This window comes from Larus michahellis, chromosome 5, assembly GCF_964199755.1.
Source record: "Larus michahellis chromosome 5, bLarMic1.1, whole genome shotgun sequence".
Lineage (NCBI taxonomy): Eukaryota > Metazoa > Chordata > Aves > Charadriiformes > Laridae > Larus > Larus michahellis.
The window spans coordinates 48472119-48489743 of NC_133900.1; the positions used below are offsets into that span (position 1 = coordinate 48472119).

The 17625-nt window shown below is 49.2% G+C and overlaps 1 protein-coding gene across 2 annotated transcripts; it reads left to right on the forward strand.

The window, feature by feature from the left end:
• Positions 1–459: 459 nt before the first annotated feature.
• On the forward strand, positions 460–11098 carry LOC141743918 (5-hydroxytryptamine receptor 7-like). Of its 2 annotated transcripts, XM_074588991.1 has the most exons (3): positions 460–601; positions 1568–2130; positions 9464–11098. In XM_074588991.1, exons 2-3 carry the CDS (start codon positions 1622–1624, stop codon positions 10233–10235), a joined length of 1281 nt encoding a protein of 426 aa, XP_074445092.1. In that variant the 5' UTR covers positions 460–601; positions 1568–1621; the 3' UTR covers positions 10236–11098. The 2 variants fall into 2 exon arrangements, with proteins under 2 accessions (XP_074445092.1, XP_074445093.1); XM_074588992.1 differs by lacking the exon at positions 460–601 and having other exon boundaries at positions 1544–2130; positions 9464–10537.
• The last annotated feature ends 6527 nt before the right edge of the window (positions 11099–17625 follow it).

Below are 17625 nucleotides of genomic sequence, written 5' to 3' on the forward strand. Positions count from 1 at the left end.
GGAAAGGCTTGTCTTTAGGGGTCTGCCTCTCCCTGGCTGTTTGCTGCTCTTTAGCAGGGAGCTGAATGAATACGGGACCTCCTAAAAGCAGGAGGGGTGGAAAAATGCATGGACCAGGGAAAGAAACCCTCTCCTGTAAAATTAATTTAAATAAATAAATAAATAAATAAATGATGGGGAAGGGTTTTGGAAATCGCCTCTCTCCGTACCCCTGCTCTGTCCCCGGATTGCCGGGCTTCAATCCGCTCCTCCTGCGCCTGCCGCGCTGCGCTGCAGGACCGCGTCCAGGGGCATCTTCCCAACTTCCAGCCTTTCCCTCGAGGTCCTCGCATGTCGCGTCGTCCCCCCCTCGCTCCACCACCACCCATCGCTGCAGGACCCGGCTTGGATCCCCCTTCCCCCGGCCTTTGCTCCTCCCTGGGGCTCAGAGGCAGGCGGGGACCATCTGGGTCCCTGCCCGGGGAGAGGCGAGGGGAGGGCGGTAGGAGGGACCGGCGAGGCGGGGAGGGGAGAAGGATGCTCCGGGGGTGGCTCCTTGCTTTCTCGCCTGCCCGGAGCTCGCAGGGGCTCGCCTGGAGGATGTCTCACCCCCTCGGCACAGGTAACTCCGGGACCCCCATCACCCCTGCCTGAGGTGGGGGGTGGGGTGGGGGGAGCTGCAAAGATGGGGAGAGGGGTTGCAATCCTGCTTTAATTTAAGGGGAAAAGGGGCTTTTAAAGAAAAAAAGGAGGCTGCAGGTTGTGCACGGTGCTTGGAGCCCTGCAGAGGGGTGAGCCCTGCCCTAAAGTTTCCCTGTCGGTGGCTGGGAAATACTTACCGGGTTGAATACCCGGCGGTGGAAGCACAGTAGCTGCTCTCCGTGTACCTTTTTCATGCGTGTGGTGGTGATGCTCACGGCTCCGGGCACAGGCTGGGATGCCCTGAGCCTCACCTGCCTGACCGTGGTGCCCCGGGGATGCTGCATGCGATGGGTATGCTCTCACTGCCTGCTGTATCTCTCTCTGCACCGTGCCCCGGTGGGTATCTACGCTCGCGTGTTGTCATTATATTCCATGCGCATGGATTTACAGTCACAGCTTTGAAGTTTGTGTGTTAAGGCATGCAGGAGATACAGCCGGTAATGTTTGTGCACGCATTTGTGGCTGTGACTTGTGTTGGCACGTAATCTCCGATATACACGCACAAGAATATGCATGTAATTTCATGGGATTTAAATGTGCGGGTGCACAGAAGAAGTGCAAGACCAGCAGCACAGGTTGACAGTAATGCATCGTAACGTGGGCAGTTATGATCGGCTGCCTTTATCTGTCCTTCTGGAAAAGCACGCAGACGACCAGGCAGCCGTTGCAGGAGGACTGAGCAGCTTGTGCTCCTTTAAAAGTGGAGACGAGGTTTCTCCGAGCATCCTCCAGCAACCTGTGTGTCTTCAAGCAGACTTGGGACGCGGCTTCTTGCTGAGCATGTGACGTCCAGCCGTGGCTTTGGGAGGCATTGAGCTGAGGGAGGGGGGGCATATTTTATCTTCTGGGCCTGTTTGTGATAAAATGTTCTGGTTTGTCACTGGAGGTGTCACTGCTGGGAGAAAACTTGTGCCGTTGACCGCTGTGGTGAGCTCAGAGCATGTTGCTAAGGGCCAGCCCCAGGCGGTTTCTGGAGCACCATCTTCTCTTCGTGGAGAACGCAGAGCAGCAGCACCCGGCTCAGAAATCGCTCCCGAATTCATTCATGACTGAGGAACCCTCCATCCCAGCCGAGCCAGACGTGCCGTCCTCCAACCTCACCAACGCGACGGACTGTGGCGAGGAGATCTTGCTCTATGGGGACACTGAGAAGATTGTCATCGGAGTGGTGCTCTCCATCATCATCCTCATGACCATCGCCGGCAACGGTCTGGTCATCATCTCTGTGTGCATCGTCAAGAAGCTCCGGCAGCCCTCCAACTACCTGGTGGTGTCCCTCGCAGCCGCCGACCTGTCGGTGGCCTTTGCTGTCATGCCCTTCGTGACCATCACAGACCTGGTGGGGGGAGAGTGGCTCTTTGGGAAGGTATTTTGCAATGTGTTTATCGCCATGGACGTTATGTGTTGCACCGCCTCTATCATGACCTTGTGCATCATCAGCGTGGACAGGTAAGGGAGAACAAGGCACCTGCTATGTTTTCAGGTGGGGTCAAATATGAGGGTGTTTCTGGAGGTTGAAGCCCACCAGAATAATGTTCCTTGTTGGATAAATGCTTCTGCGTGTATTTTCCAGGTGCATGGGGTGGCTGAGGGCTTTCTGTATGAATTAGGTGCCTCAGCTCCTTTGGAGGAGCTGGGCTTAAGGTGCTTTCCCAAGTAACTTCGCTAAGTTACTTGCTTAGTCCTCCGCCTCTATAGGCAGCTGTTTCACGTTGTTCTTCCTGGGCCTGAGGAACAGAGCCTAGAGGATAGACCCATGTCCCGACCTTCTCCATGGAAGGAGGCTGGACCGTTAAATTATTAAAGAAAACAAAAAGACACAAAAAAACACCACATGGACTTTGAAAATCCAGGTTGTGGGTTTCTGGAGCCCAGTCCTATGGGATGCTCTGCAGCTCCCTGGACTTGTGCCTCGGCTAAGGATGTCGGCAACTCCCCCCACCCCATCCCAAGCCCCCGATACCCCTGCTTTAACCCAGTGCAGGCATTTGTGAGGATTCACTGGCTTCAACACCCACACCCGGGGTCGGGAGGGAAAGGCTAAGCCCGTCTGGCAAATTGGCAAGACTCGGGCAAGTCAGCACCCCCATGGGTCTAATTATAGCAGCCTGCGTCATTAGGGACATTGCGCTGACAAGCTGGTGGGCCGGATCCAGATCTGACGCGCGCTCTGGCTTTCTCAGGGGGGCTGGTTTGGGGTTTACGCCGGCACTGCTGAGCCGGGCTGGTTTGTGATAAGCAGCTCAGGGAAGGAGACAGTCGATGAGATGCTTGCCTTCGGCTGAGCACTGCGCAGCATCGGCAGCGCCGGTGTTGGTGCCGGCAGCTACCCAGGAGGTGCTGTGCCCATGTCCCGGCCGTCACTGCGATACAACCACCCTGGTCACCCTCCCCAGGTATGAAACTAAGTGACGAAGCAGAAAGGACATAGAAAATCCTGCTGCTGATGATTGGCATTATTCCCTGGCAAGTAAGCAGCAAGTCGCTGCTCTGAAGCCCTCGCTGCCAGCCAGCCCCTGCTCCCCCACGAGCTGCCCTTGGCTCCACGGCCCCCATCGGCCAAGCGCTGCTGGTTAGAAGGCAAAACCACTCCCGGGCCGCATGGCAAGGTCCGGCTCTGCTCTCAACTTCTTTTTTTTTTTTTTTTTTTTTTTTAAATAAAAACTCTGTTCATAAAAAGCAGGTGTATTCAGAGCTGAGGGAAGTCTGTGTCTGTTGGAGGGAAGAGATCAAATGCAGTAATGAAATATGTCAATGCTTCCTCTGATAAGTAAGGAGCACGGTAAGCAGCTACATACTAATCACATTGGCTTTGCTTTAAAAATTTACCTTCCCTTTTCCCTTCCATTCCCATTTCCCTTCCCTTCTCTTCCTGAAAGACTCTTCCAAACATGCCGACAAATAAGAGAGACCTTTCACAAAAACCATTGCAATTTATTCCACTTGTTCATCACGTCTCTCTCACCCAGTGTCACTGCTCCCGGGAGCAGACCAAAATCCGAGGACACAGAGCAGGCAGGTGCCTCCGTTTGATGTTGTTTTGTCTTTCCCTGCTGGAAAGGGACCGGGCAGGAGGTTACTGGGGAGGTGCGGACGCCAGCACGGGGGGGCTGAATCCCGGGCGGTGCTGAGGGCCACAGGGAAGGCAGCGGGGAGGCAGCTGCTCAGCGTAGGACGGACAGGAGCTGCACCTGCGTAACTGCAATCCCTGGCTGAAATGGGAGCAGGCCCAAGGCTGTTCTAAGGTGCACCCGCTGGTCACACAGCCAGGGAGGATCTCTTCTAACCGGGCGATGCTGGAGGCACTCGTGGCTACACTTCCTCTGTCTCCAGCAACCCCCCCGCTTCTCTGGGGGAGCATCTCTGCCCGGCTCACCCAGACGGGCTTGGTGGGGCTCCAAGGAGCCCAAGTGCAGGGCAACTTCAGGCCCTTGCAACAAAAGTCATGCTGCCAGCGCTGAGCTGCAGAGAGGGAAAACCACCCCACCCCATAGGCACACGGTCCCACGCAGCTCTCAAGCACCTACTCAGCTCTGCTGCAACATCTCCAGGTGCCATCTGAGTAAACCCCACCGCCCTTTTTGGATGTCGGAGAGGGAAGGGGAGCTGCAGCAAAAGAAACGACAGAGGGAGCAGGTTGCTGGGTGTTTTTAGACAACAGCTTGACCTTTCTGTGCTTCAGACCTCTCTGCAGGGTGATGGAGGAAAAGCCTGTGATAAAAGAGGCTGCCATAGAATGGGAGTCTTCTGGCAAGGGCTTGTTCTTCGGGGGTGTTTGCAAGGGGACCGCAGTGTGCTGGGAGCCCGGCTGAGCTGCAGCATCACTGTTTGCTCACAGACCTTCATCCCCACCCCCAAATGCCTGATGGGGGAGAGGGGAATTGCTCAAGATGCATTTCTATCCAGGAAAGAGAAAAAGAGCCAAGGCTGCAATTTGAGCAGAAGGAGGACTGGCAGGGCAGAGGGAAGGGGGTGGACAGTCCTGGCTGTGCCCGCCTCGGCTCTGGGTGGAAGGAAGGGCGTGCTGTGAGTGCAGGGGGGCTGGTGGGCACAGTACATACCAGAGCTTGAGGAGGGAAAGGGAATAATTAGGATGTCCTCTGATGCATGAAGGAGGAGGAGGTGACTGGGGCACTGTCCCACTGCTTTCTACCCTGAGGATCCCCAGGAACAGGCTGTGAGATGTGTGAATTATCCTGGGGTAGTGTCTTGAGCATCCTGTAAGTCATCCTTGCTCCACATCAAGCCGTCATCCTCGCTGCTCCCACAAGGTAGTTGATGGAGGTGGATTGAGGGAGAGAATGGATCCAGGACCCCACCTGGGTCACCACCTCCTCCTGGCCTTCAGATGGGCAGGATTTTTGGTTTGGATCCTGATGGAAACATCTCCAAAAACATACTTTTCAGCTTCTGTGCTGGTACAAAAGCAAAGCCGACTGCAAAGCTAAAGCAAAAGGATAGCTGAATTTGCAGAGAGGATGAAACATATGCTCCAAAAGTGATGAAACAGTAGGTCATCTCAGTGAGGCACTAACTGAAATTTCCCCCAGTGATGATGGCAAGCCCTGCAAGAAGAGGAACAGCACAGGTCCTTCTTAGAAATATAAATATCTCCTCTAGTTCTGTCCCGAATGCCACCTTGTTCGACATGGTTAGGCAGCTGCCTGTTTCTGCCAAAGAGAAGGTTGCATTTTTATGGATGGCTGAAGAACCACATTTTGGTTAGGTTAGGTATAAAATATGCTTGGTTTGCCCAAGATGATGGGTACCATTAAAATGTAGACTGCTATTATTGATTGTTAATGCAGAGCGCTTTCTAAAAGCCTCTTGATCGAAGCTGGTAGAACTAATCTTGTCTGAAGGGGGGCTTGATTGATTTTCTTTTAAATCAAAACAGAAAAATGCTGGAGACATCCATCTTTTTCTTACATTTTTCTTATATAAAAGCCTGCCAATGTTATAGATTCTTTATTGCCACAAACCAAAAACAAAACAGCAACGAAAAAAACCCTTTTGGCTGTTCAGCTTTTGATGAAGCTCTCCATAAAAATGCTAAGCAGCTGACAAAGGAAGCTCCCCAAACCCCACATATCACTTCAGGTTTCCCTAGTGGAGGAGAAAGTCTCCATCCATTTCCCTGGCAGCCCCGCTGGGGCTCTCCCATCTCCCTAGCGAGTATTTTCTACCCAAAATCAGATGATATGCTCTGACTTGGCATCGTCCTCAGTAAAAAGGATGCCTCCCGAAAGAGTCAGTGGGATGAAACCAGCACAGCATTTTGCTGGATCGCCTTTCCTTTGCCCTTCATCTGAACATGTCCCAGGCCAGGTAGATCCCTGCATTATATCTCCCGCAAGCTGGAAGGTGTCCCTGGGATGCTCCGACCAGCCCTGGCTTAGGGCATGGGCAGATGAAGCCACGGGGAGCTGCAGCCTCCAGATGCCCTTTGCATCCTCCACCTGGAGGCTTCCTCTCCTTCAGCAGGATGGGGACAGCATGGTGTCAGCCTGGAAACAAGATACGGAGCTTAAATTGGCCCAGAGGAGGCATAGGGTTGTGGTAAAACAGTGGGGTCTGGGAAACCCCAATTCTGGGCTCATTTGGGCTCAACCAACCCGTGTGAGCGGAGATTTGTCCTTTCCCAGTTTGCCAGCTGCAGAATGGAGGCAGGGGCACCCTGAAGAGGTTTGCCTTTTCTTTATTATTTAATCCCTGGCGTAAAGATTCAATTATGAGCACTGAGTGTAGAACAAATGCGCTGAATTGGCCCATCCATGGGGTTGATGGTGGAGCCCAGCCTGGGGCAGGTCTCCTACCCCGCGGCCGGGGCTCGGGCTGCCCAGGCGTCTGTGGGACCGAGGATGTGGAAGGAGTTTATTGCACAAGGAACAGGCAACTATACAATCGGCTCTGCACAGTGGGGGTCCTGCGAAGCCGCACAAACCTCCGGTAAATGGCTGCTGTGGGATTTGGCTTTTGTTAGCTGGTTACTACTAAACTTGATTAACAACAAGACACACACACACACGCACACAAAAACTAAAAGCGAGAGAATTTGACTTGAATTTCATTGCATGTCTGTGCAATCTCACCTCCCGCGCTGCTGTAAACGCTGGCCTATTTTGAGGTCTTCCCGCTCTCATCAAAATTATAAGCAAAGACCTAAAAACAGCCCCATTTCCTCCAGCAGCAACTGCACAAGGCACCCGCAGATGAAACGTGTCAGATTTGCCTGCTTTTTGAATCTTGTCACTGTGCATTTTGCTTGGCTAGCGTGTAAATTCCTTGAAGTTTCAGCAAATCCCGAGTGGAGCAGCTTCTAAAGAAAACCCAGTAATAGCATAATAAAGGATATCACACAACACAGCATATATTAGTTTGCAAAGTTCTTGGCTTGGATACACAGAGGAGAGATTTTTGGGTGCTGACTTTGGAGATGCAGCAGCAGGGCATGGTTTTCTCGCAGCCTAGGGGATATCAATTCCTCTCTCCCTCCATAGCTCCTTCCTACAGCAGGAGGGATATTTGGCAGCATCCCTCCAACCTGCTCCCACCCATCTCTCTGAGTCATAGAATCATAGACTCAAAGACTCATAGGGTTGGAAGGGGCCTCTGGAGATCCTCTAGTCCTGATCTTCCAGCAAGGCTCATCCCTTCCCGCTGTGCTCAGCCCAGGTAGGAAGGAGTCAATGGTACGTTTTGGAAGCACAGCACCAGAACCAACCCTGTTGTCCATCTCTGTCTCACTGGGTCTCCCCCTTCATAGACAGAGCCCCACGGGGAGATGGGGTTAAAAGCCTATTCCCAAGAGGTTGCGTTGCCTTTGCATCCATGAATGTCGTCCTTCAGCCTGTACTGCTGCTGGGCATTCAAGCGGCATTGGTGGCTGTGGAGAGTTTCGCTTGGTTTTTTGTGACTAAGGCGAGCTGAAGAAAATACAGAGGAAAACAGGAAAAGAATAACTCGGTGAATTAATTCAAATTCATTTTATCAGGGAGTCAGGGGGGAATACTTTGGGCTTTGAATTTATTTAGCAGTGAGGAAGGGAGGAGGAATTGGATAATTTTTTTTATTTCCATCTTCTTCCAATCTTCAGGGAGGATCTGGAAAAGGTAAGAAAAATCTCCTAACACTTACAATGAGATTGATTGTTGGGAAAGAATAATGATACAACAGAGGTAAAATTCTCTGCAGAAATTGTCCTTTCGGCAGAAAAGCCCGTTCTTCCCTTGAACAGCTTTCAGCAAAAAGTATCCATACCGGTGCTGTTCTCACTGCCTCTTTGGACTGGCACAGTTTATCCAAGATAATTAAGAGGTGATGTGATCCTCCCTAAAAATGCCTACAAAATCCTGAGAGCAGGCAGGTTTGAATCAAAAAGTCTGTAACATAAAAGAAATCCGTAGAACAGCTGGAGGTTTTTGCTGGACCGATTGAGACTCGATAGCAGGCAGATGTTTTCCAGTGGGAACATTGGCTGTCAGTGGCCAACTCCCTACGGATTTATTACTTTACATTTGCCAACTAACAGTTGACACAATTTGTTACTCACATGAACCCTCTCAATCAAGATGAGGAATGGTTCAAAATTACACCCCGTAGCCCAAGCAGGAGCTGATGGGTGATACAGTCTCCATCTCTTTTCAGTCAAGCTAACAAGGTAACTCCTAACTTCAGGCATCGGCACTTGTGAATCTACGGATCACCACAGGCTTTTGGGATCTTCTCCTCAGAGCTCCTCTCATTTTACTCTCCAGGGAGGGCTGGACACCGCCACTGTAGGAGCTACGGGCCATGCAAGGGAGCAGACTGTTCCAGCTGTTTGCAACTGGCATTTACTCCTGTCTTGGTTTCTAGAGGCCATCTCCCGTAAACGTTGTGGGAACCTGTAGGTTTGTCCCGGTATTTCAGTCTGGATGGAAAGGGGAGCGACAGGGTGTGCTGCTGACAGTGGTGTCTCCCACGGGTGACAGTGCGGCAAGACGCAAACACACAGTCCATCAGCTGAAAGAAGCTGTGAGTCAACAGCTGTCAGTCTTGCACCGCAGACCATCCCCTGATCACTAGCTTTGCTTTCTGTGCCCATCCAGACACATCCATAAGTCTTCCCAAAAGCAAGATTGCTCCTTCTGTCACACTGCCAGAGGGACATCTCAGTTGCAGGTTGTATTTCTTCCCCAAATCCCCAAGTTGCCTGGACAAACAAGAGAAAGGTGTCCTTTCCACTTCCCATTAAACACTGGTATGAATCTATTCATTTCATCTGGTGTCAGTCCAGACATAACCTGGTGCAAGTATTACTCTGTGGATCGCTCATCCCACTCCTGAGTGTTTCCCTGGGAGGGGGAAGACGACAGTCTGGAGTGAGTTACATGCCATGGCTGGAAGCTGTTCCATGCTCTCTGTACAAACGAGTTCTGGTGGAAAACTAAGCTTTTGTAAACATCTTTATTCCCAAGGAAACCATGTGGAGCCCGGACTGCACTCGGCTGTTAAATGACATCATGCATGGGGTGGTTGCAAAACAGCAATGGGGAATAGCGGACACAGGGCGTTCAGGCAAGAGAGCTGAGGGGGTGTGAAATGCATTTCACAGGAGACCCTGCAGCTGCGTGTCCCTGGGAACATCTTCATTTGGGGAAAATTCCTTTCTTGTGTCCCACTTCCAGGGCTGAAACTCTCCTGTGACGGAGTATTAACAGCTGGTTAGGAATGAACACCACCCAACAGCATTCATGCCTTGCAACCCTCCTAACCCTTTGCAACTCTTCTTTTTTTCTAGGTATCTGGGGATTACTCGGCCGCTGACGTACCCTGTAAGACAAAATGGGAAGCTGATGGCCAAGATGGTCTTCATTGTTTGGCTCCTGTCTGCCTCCATCACCCTTCCTCCTCTTTTTGGCTGGGCCAAGAATGTCACCGTGGAAAGAGTCTGTCTCATCAGCCAGGACTTTGGGTACACAGTCTACTCCACGGGGGTTGCCTTCTACATCCCCATGGCAGTCATGCTCGTCATGTACATCCGGATCTACAAAGCTGCCAAGGTCAGTGCCGAGAAGCACCGCTTCATGAACTTACCCAAGCACTACGAAGAGGAGGGCGTCTACTGCCTGGAGGCCTCCAGCCGGAGCCACCACAGCTCCAAGCGTACCAAAGCAGTGGAGGAGTGCGCTACGCTCTCCAAACTGCTCCGGCAAGACCGAAAGAATATTTCCATCTTCAAACGGGAGCAGAAAGCAGCCAGGACCCTCGGCATTATTGTGGGGGCGTTCACGTTTTGCTGGCTGCCGTTCTTCCTGATGTCAACAGCTCGGCCTTTCATCTGCGGCATTCGCTGCAGCTGCATGCCCCTGCGGCTGGAGAGGACTCTGCTCTGGCTGGGATACACCAACTCCCTCATCAACCCTTTGATTTATGCTTTCTTTAACCGAGACTTGAGGACTACTTTCTGGAACCTCCTGAGGTGCAGGTACAGGAACATCAACAGGAGGCTCTCCGCCGCCAGCATGCACGAGGCTCTGAAAGCCACAGAGAGGCACGAATGCATCCTGTAGAGCCACTCAGTGCCTGACCAACGAACTCCTGCCTCTCCATTTCAGGTTCCTGGCCTCTCAGGGCTGGCAGAAACCATGCGTGCCATTGTCCCCCTGCCAGACACTGAGAGTGACATCCCTTCCCCTCACCCCAGGAGGAGCTGCGGTTCTCCTCGCCTTGGGAACAAGAGGGCAGCCCTTCCTTCTCACCATGTCCTAGGTGGGAGCTGAGAAGTCATCAGCAAGACCTGGTGGGTTCAAGGTCTACCACCGACTGTGGGCAAGTCACACCACCTTTCTGTGCCTCAGTTTCCCTCTCTGTTAAAAAAAAAAAAAAAAGGAAAAAGAAAAAGCAACCCTCCCAACCAACTAACAACAAAAAACCCTAAAAACTTGGTAAGACTGTGGCCCTCCACCTTCCAAAAGGGCTCTAAGGTCTGTGGAGGGCACACGATATGCTATGTAAAGACAATGATGGCTACACTTCTCTATCAAATATGACAGCAGCTATAGGCTCCGTTATAGATCCAAGCACTCATGCCATCCCAGCTTATACGAACTCTTTCCACCAATGTAATTGCATTTTACACACTGAGCTCGTGTCTGGGTTTGCACGTCAGAGCAGTAATACCAATGACCCCATTTCCCCTCACACTGTAGCACTGCAGCACTTGAAAGAGGCACGCTCACAGAACGAAACACAAATGGACACGAAGTTTCCTTTATGGATGGATAGGAAAGTCCAACGGCCTCCTCATGAGAGCAATGGCCAGTGAGCAAAGACAGTTATGTTTATTGGGTTGTACTGTAATTCATTCTCAGACAAGTGATGTGTGTTCATAGTTTGTGGCTAATTGACTCCATAAAAGCACGCTTTGGTTGATAACAGAAAAAAGTATTTAATTTCTCTGACAGCTTTACAGTGCTTCAGTATGATGTCCAGCAAGCTTGAAAAAACACACTAAATGACATATCCTTTTTTTATATATAAAAAAAAAAGAGTCTGGTTTCCTCATTTTGGTGTAGATTCATTGGTCACGTTGACTTGAAAGTGTCTCTTTACTTTTATGTGGTGGTGGGACTTGTCTTCCTGAAGTCCTCTTTGCTCTTGACCAACCTTGTTGCACCAGCTTTGCTTTGCAGCCCCACAAACCCCTGCCCATTTGTAGGTGATGTCTGCTCCATGGGGTCAGTTGTTTAAGTGTCTCCTATCTGGGTTCTTTTGTCAAAGCCAGACTGTTCAGAGGCTCAGGAAAAGGGTTTCTAGCGCTCCCTCCATTACAGATTTTCTTCACCAAGCAAGAGTGCCTGAGTGGTGGCAGTCCTATCTCTTGCAACATCATGCGGTACTCCATGATTTGGCTGTTGGATGTTTTGGCTGACTGCTGGCATGGTTTGGCTTAGTAATCAAGATCTCTCCTGTGAAAACTTTTGTGGTCTCATTTCCCCTCTTTTTAATAGATATTTCTCTCCTATGTCTTTTTATACCTGCTTTTTCTATAGATGCCCAAGAGGGTCTCCAGTTTAGACTGGTGATTCACAGCAGGGACAATGGTTCGAGCCCACTGTGAATGTCCCAAAGGACTGAGAGGCTGGGCACAAGAACAACAGCGTGTCCAGATGTTCTCCAAGCTTGTGTCCTCACAGCCAGAGCCAGAATTTCACACAGGAGCAGGCAAGGTTGTTGTAGCTGTTATATAGATCTCCAATGGGAAATGTTTAAAGATCAGACAGTAAAGAGTTTTGAAGGAGGACCTAGTCAGGAGAGATCCTACAGGTTTAGCTGGAGCCCTGCTTCACCTGCCGTCCCACTCAGGAGCTCTTTGGAGAGTGGTGAGTGATTCTGTTAGGATGGTTAACAGCTTTCTATCCATCTCCCATGGTTTGCTACCTACGGTTGTATGTTGGTGTTAGGTTTGTGCAAGGCCACCTGTGCCCTCTGTGACAGTACCTCACTGTCTGCTGAAGGCAGAGCATTGCGTGCCTTGCAGCCACATTCGGTCCCAAGCGTCTACTGCTCAGAGGCTGCTGTGCACCTCTAAAGTCATATATTCTTGTCCAGGCTGAAAACAAAATCCAGCCTCACTGAAATGCCTAGGATGCGTGCCAGCAGTAAGGACCTGTCCTCCACTGCTCTGCCAAAGATGGATGCTATTGCCCAGGGAAATCCGAGCAGCCTTGCATTCCGCAAACCAGAGACCCCACCGATGCAATGAGGCAGGAGAAGGCATGAGCAAACCCTCATTCTCTTGCTTTCACATTGCTGCCACGTGAACTGGTGCTAAACCTTACCACAACCTCTCTACTTTCCCTTGGTGGCTCCAGGGAGACCTTATAGCAGCCTTCCAGTACCTAAAGGGGACCCACAGAAAAGACGGGGAGGGACTCTTCATCAGGAAGTGTAGTGATAGGATGAGGGACAATGGTTTTAAACTAGAAGGGGGTAGATTTAGATTAGGTATTAGGAAGAAATTCTTTACTCTGAGGGTGGTGAGACACTGGAACATATTTATCCTAAAAGTTGTGGATGCCCCATCCCTGGAAGTGTTCAAGGCCAGGTTGGATGGGACTTTGAGCAACCTGGTCTAGTGGGAGGTGACCCTGCCCATGGTGGGGGGCAGGGTGGAACAAGGTAATCTTTAAGGTCCCTTCCAGGTCTAACCATTTTATGATTCTATGTTCACCTTCGTGTGCTTGCTGCTCATCACCCTTCCCCAGCTTGGCTGCAACGTCTTGTGATGCTGCTTCTTCTTCCAAGCCCATACAGTAAGTCCCCACGCACCACATCTCTAGGGCACAGTCTGACCGCCCATCTCAGGACCTGCTTGTCAAAAACAAGTCCTTTCCTCCCAGAAAACACTTCGGGCCATCGTCTCCTCTGTCACAACATTTTAGCCGCAGCTGGTCACTGGGTCTGGCCTGTCACGAGGATATGAATTTGCTGCAGGGTCCAAATTCCTCCCCAAGCTCCCTCAGCTCCTTCCCTGCCATGGAGCTAACGGTGCCCTTTTGACACAGCTGTCTGGATTAAAACTAACCAGCTGCTAATTTAGCCTGCCTCATCAGGATGTGAAAGCCCCGAGACAGCCCGTTTCATATTCAGCACATAAAGAAGAGTCTGGTTTGTTCTGCTGCGGTATATTCATATGCCTAAGGTCATAGTGGCATGGTTTTACTTATTTTCTGTATTACGGGTTCTTAAACTGCCTTCAAAATTCATAATCTTGTTTAATTCCACTAAACATCTCTATTCTGATGGTATTTCTAGCACTGCTTAAAAGTATCCTGCAGAAGAGCTATCAAACAGTGTTTAAGCATTCTAAACAAAAAGTCAGGCGAATACTGTTTTTTCTGGCTTGATGGTTCTTCCAGAAAAAAAAAAGAGTAGGGGAAAGAATATGATTCTGGATGATCCAAACCCCAAATTTCTTCTAAGTAAGGAATCAAGCAAAATGGTTCATTTGTCTTAAAAATCAGTGTTTTCTTTGACTTGGAATTGAATGTTTTGTTTCACTCAAGGCTTACCTGATAATCTTTTTTTTTTTCCTTGTATTTTTGTTTTAAGTTGTAGTTGCGTTTAAAAGACAAGCCTCGTTCCCAAATACAATTCCAAACGTTCGCATCCAAAAACATTTCAACATGGTAGCTTCACTGAAACAAAATATTTTGCTCAAAAAAATAATAAGGTAGCTTGCCCAATTTTTCCGGTAGTTATTGTCTCAAGCTGTGAGTCATCAGCATAAACTTTTGCTTTTCAGCTCTCCAAGATTAAATTGTGTTTAGGTTATTTAACCTTAATAATGTGCATCCAAAGACACCAAGGCCTTTTCCACACACGAGTGAGCACCAGTCATTTAGTTAAGCAATGTCAAGATCCTTGTAGATGAGTCGCTAAATCATGCTGAAAATACACTGTGGTTTTCTTTTGGTTTTTGCTTAATCAGACAGGAATCAACGCATTTGGCATCTAAAAAAAAAAAAAAAAAAAAAAAAAAAGGCTTAAAATAAATCTGAACCATTTTCAAACTGATTTTGGTGAGCAAGCATGTGCCTAACCAAACTATGTGAGATTTAAGAGAAATTAGCTCTGTAGGAATCCATGTTTAGGCAAAAATCTGAGCTCATGGAGAAAAGCATCAGTTTAGGAGGACAAGAGAAACCTTAATGGGCAATGAGAGGGTCCCAGCAGAATAGCAGCAACACAGTGGAAAAGAATGAGGAGCCTCGGGCAGAGAAAATCGAAGTAATTCAGGCATAAAACGAGTAGGTCTCAAGTCAGCTTTTTATTCCACTCCACATGCAAGGGAAATACATACAGAAACACAGGCAGCAGCAATCTGGGGAGAAAAGACAGTTTTGACAAAGCCCTAAGGCTGCCCCAGCTGGGGTTTGGAAGTTTTTGGTAATGATGTTGAACAAAGCCAGGCGAGATCAGCTAGAGATGTAATGAAAAGCCCAAGGCAGTAAAAGCCTGCATGTCTCTTCCCAAAGAGCATGAAACCTCCCCACCCTCTGGAGTCAGCACTATGTGGATGGGTTTGGCCGAGAGAGACGAGTGCCCGGGATTTGCACGGACAGCTCAGCAAACCCACCACGTTCTTCATGTCCACTCAGGTCCTGCCATCTCTACCACCTCGTGGTGATAACGTAATGTTAAGACAGCTGTATCACATCAGTCTGGAAGCTGATCTAGCCCGGGATCCTGTCTCAAGCAGAGACCAGTGGTGGATTCTTACAGAAACAGACCAGCAAACCTCTTGTGGTAGATCTTCTGCATCCTTCCTTGTCCCAGCCATTAAAGGTTGAGCAACTTGCTGAGCCAGAAACGTTCTTGTAGTGTTTCATAACCTCTAATGGGTGCTTTTCTTCTAACCTATTTATTTTTTTCCCACTCTGCCACCCGGAGGCGGTAAGTTCCACAATTTAATTACTTTTCAGGTAAAGAACTATCTCCTTTCATTCATTTTGAACCTGCCATCTGCTGAGCTCATTAAACACTGGCTAATCTTTGCATTAGGAAGGAGAATGAGTGATCATCCCTATTCACCCTCTCTGGACCAGTTATGGTTTTGTAGACCTCTGCCATATTCTTCTCTTTGAAATGAAAACTCTATCCAGCCTATGAGTCACTCTCCAACAGTAGATATAAGGAGATGCCTTGGGAGGAACAGTAGAACAAGGACAGTCTGGATCATATGCCATCCCACCCTCCACTGCTTTCAAAGTATCCAACAACTTTTCCCTGGAACAGAACAGGAAATTCCCTGTTTAGACATGGTTTCTGTGCAAGCCTCAGTGTAACCTCCTGCTTTTCTACAGACAAATATCAAATCTCGCATCTGGGACCACATAACCACATGTAACAGCCCAGGCTGGGGCACCTGGAAGAACAGGATGTGGTGCCCAGGTCACTGCTGAGCCTGGCAAGGAGAAGGCAAAGGGGAGGGCTGATTGTGGCCAGCCACTACCTTGAGGGGGATTACGGGGAAGATAGAGGCAGATTCACCCAGAGAGGTGGGGGAAATCTTCTTCTTCAAACCTCAGCTGGATCAGGTCTTGAGAGAACTGATCTACCTCTGAAGCTGTCTTTGCTTTGAACACGACATTGGGCCAGAGACCTCCAGGTTTCCCTTCCAACCTAATTATTCTATGAATTGGATGATTTGCCTAGTCTTCCACTCAAACACATATTAAAATTTATCATCCCTATTCTTTGGCAAGACAATCTACAGATATCCTACTCACCATGTGAAAAAGCTCTTTCTACTTTGAGCCTTCTCCTAGTAGCATTTAAGTTGAAAGTATAATAAAACTAAAAGTCAGCCACATGACACTTCCCACCTGTGTTCTTATTTAAGAAATGGTTTTCCTTTGTTTTTTTATTGCCGTCTTAATCTGTACACATTTCATATTCACCATGCAAGATCTTCAGTCACCTGACTTTATTCCTTTTCTTCACCCGGTGCATCACTCTGAGATAGAGCTTAAGCAAAGCCCCAGTAACAAGAAATGAATGGGAAAGCCACTGCTATGAAGTCATCTTGTGACACATAATTAAGGCAACAAGTGGCTATTTCCAGCCCTTCTCAGCACTGGCACACAGGGAAGGAAGCAGATTCTTTTATACAGTTCAACTTTTATTTTAACAACCACAAGATCTTTCACACAGAACATACAATTTCGGAAGAAATCAAGAAGTGGGAGTTGAAAGGTGATGTTGTACAAACGTTTTATTCCGAGGGAAACAGAACATATCTTGCAAACACAGTTTTCTTTAGCTCTCTTTGGTTGCATCAATACTTCTTCCTGGATGAACCTTGGACTTGACCCCTTGGTCATCCAGGTGGGCAGTCGTTTACAATACACAAAAACTCCCATCTGGGTTGTTTCCACATTTCCGCCTTGAGATATCCACTTCCCTGTGACAAGCGTACCATAGCTATCTTAAAAAAAAAAAAAAAAAAAAAAAAAAAAGGGGTGAAAAGGCAGCATTTCCTGTGGAAAAGTAACCCCAGGAAGGGTCTTGTGGCTCTGTGATGGAACATGTGAACCCAAGAGGTCTCATGAAAGCAGCTGACCCCAGGGTGCAAGGAACAGCTCATAGGTAGTGGCAATTGGACCAGGGTAGGATTCGCTGGTGATGGACATGAATAGGGTCCCCGGGCACGGGACATGGAGAAGGTGGACGTGTAACATGACATGGTCTCCCAGTCTAGGTGGAAGAGGACCTCTCTGCAGCCCCCACTAACAGAAGGTCTGGCATCCAACCTGGTGGAGGGCAACATTCGTAAACTTGGTTGAGTCCCACATCCTTTGACTGCTGGAGGAAAACATGGCTTGGTAGCAAGAACAGCCATCCCAGAGGCATGGTCACTGACAGGTATATTCCTACCACTACAGCTAGCTCAGCCCCCAGGATTTACACGCTAACCCTGCTGTGTTTCAGCATCAAAGTGCTGCGTCTGAGCCTTGAACCTGCCCCCCTCCAAAGCATCCACATGCCGGGTTATTTCAGTTACACTCAGGTTCACATCTGGGCGGCCTCCGCACACTGTCCATTTTCCTGCTCCCCCCGCCGAGCACATGGACTTTGGGCAGCAGCAGCGGGACCCGTCTGCTGCTGCACAACTTGCCAAAAAGCTGCTCTAGCGATTAAAGAAAAAGCAAAATCTTCCTAGGTTGCAATGTGTGTGTGTGATGTGTGTGTAGATGGCTGGAAACTTGCAATACTTGCTCCAGCCCATGCAAGAGACGATGAAAATTAACTCTTTCCAGGTGATGAGAAATGCTGTATAAAAACTGTGTTATTTGGATCCACTTTTTCAGCTTCTCTGACACCCTTAGTTTCACATCTCTGACCTTTCAAACATGGTGAACAGTCTGTTAACACAGCAGTTCGGAAAAGAGGGAG

Coding starts and splice junctions, on each gene's coding strand:
- LOC141743918 (XM_074588991.1), top strand. CDS start 1,622: ATGTTGCTAAGGGCCAGCCCCAGGCGGTTTCTGGAGCACCATCTTCTC. Junction 2,131..9,463: donor TGCATCATCAGCGTGGACAG/GTAAGGGAGAAC, acceptor CTTTTTTTCTAG/GTATCTGGGGATTACTCGGC.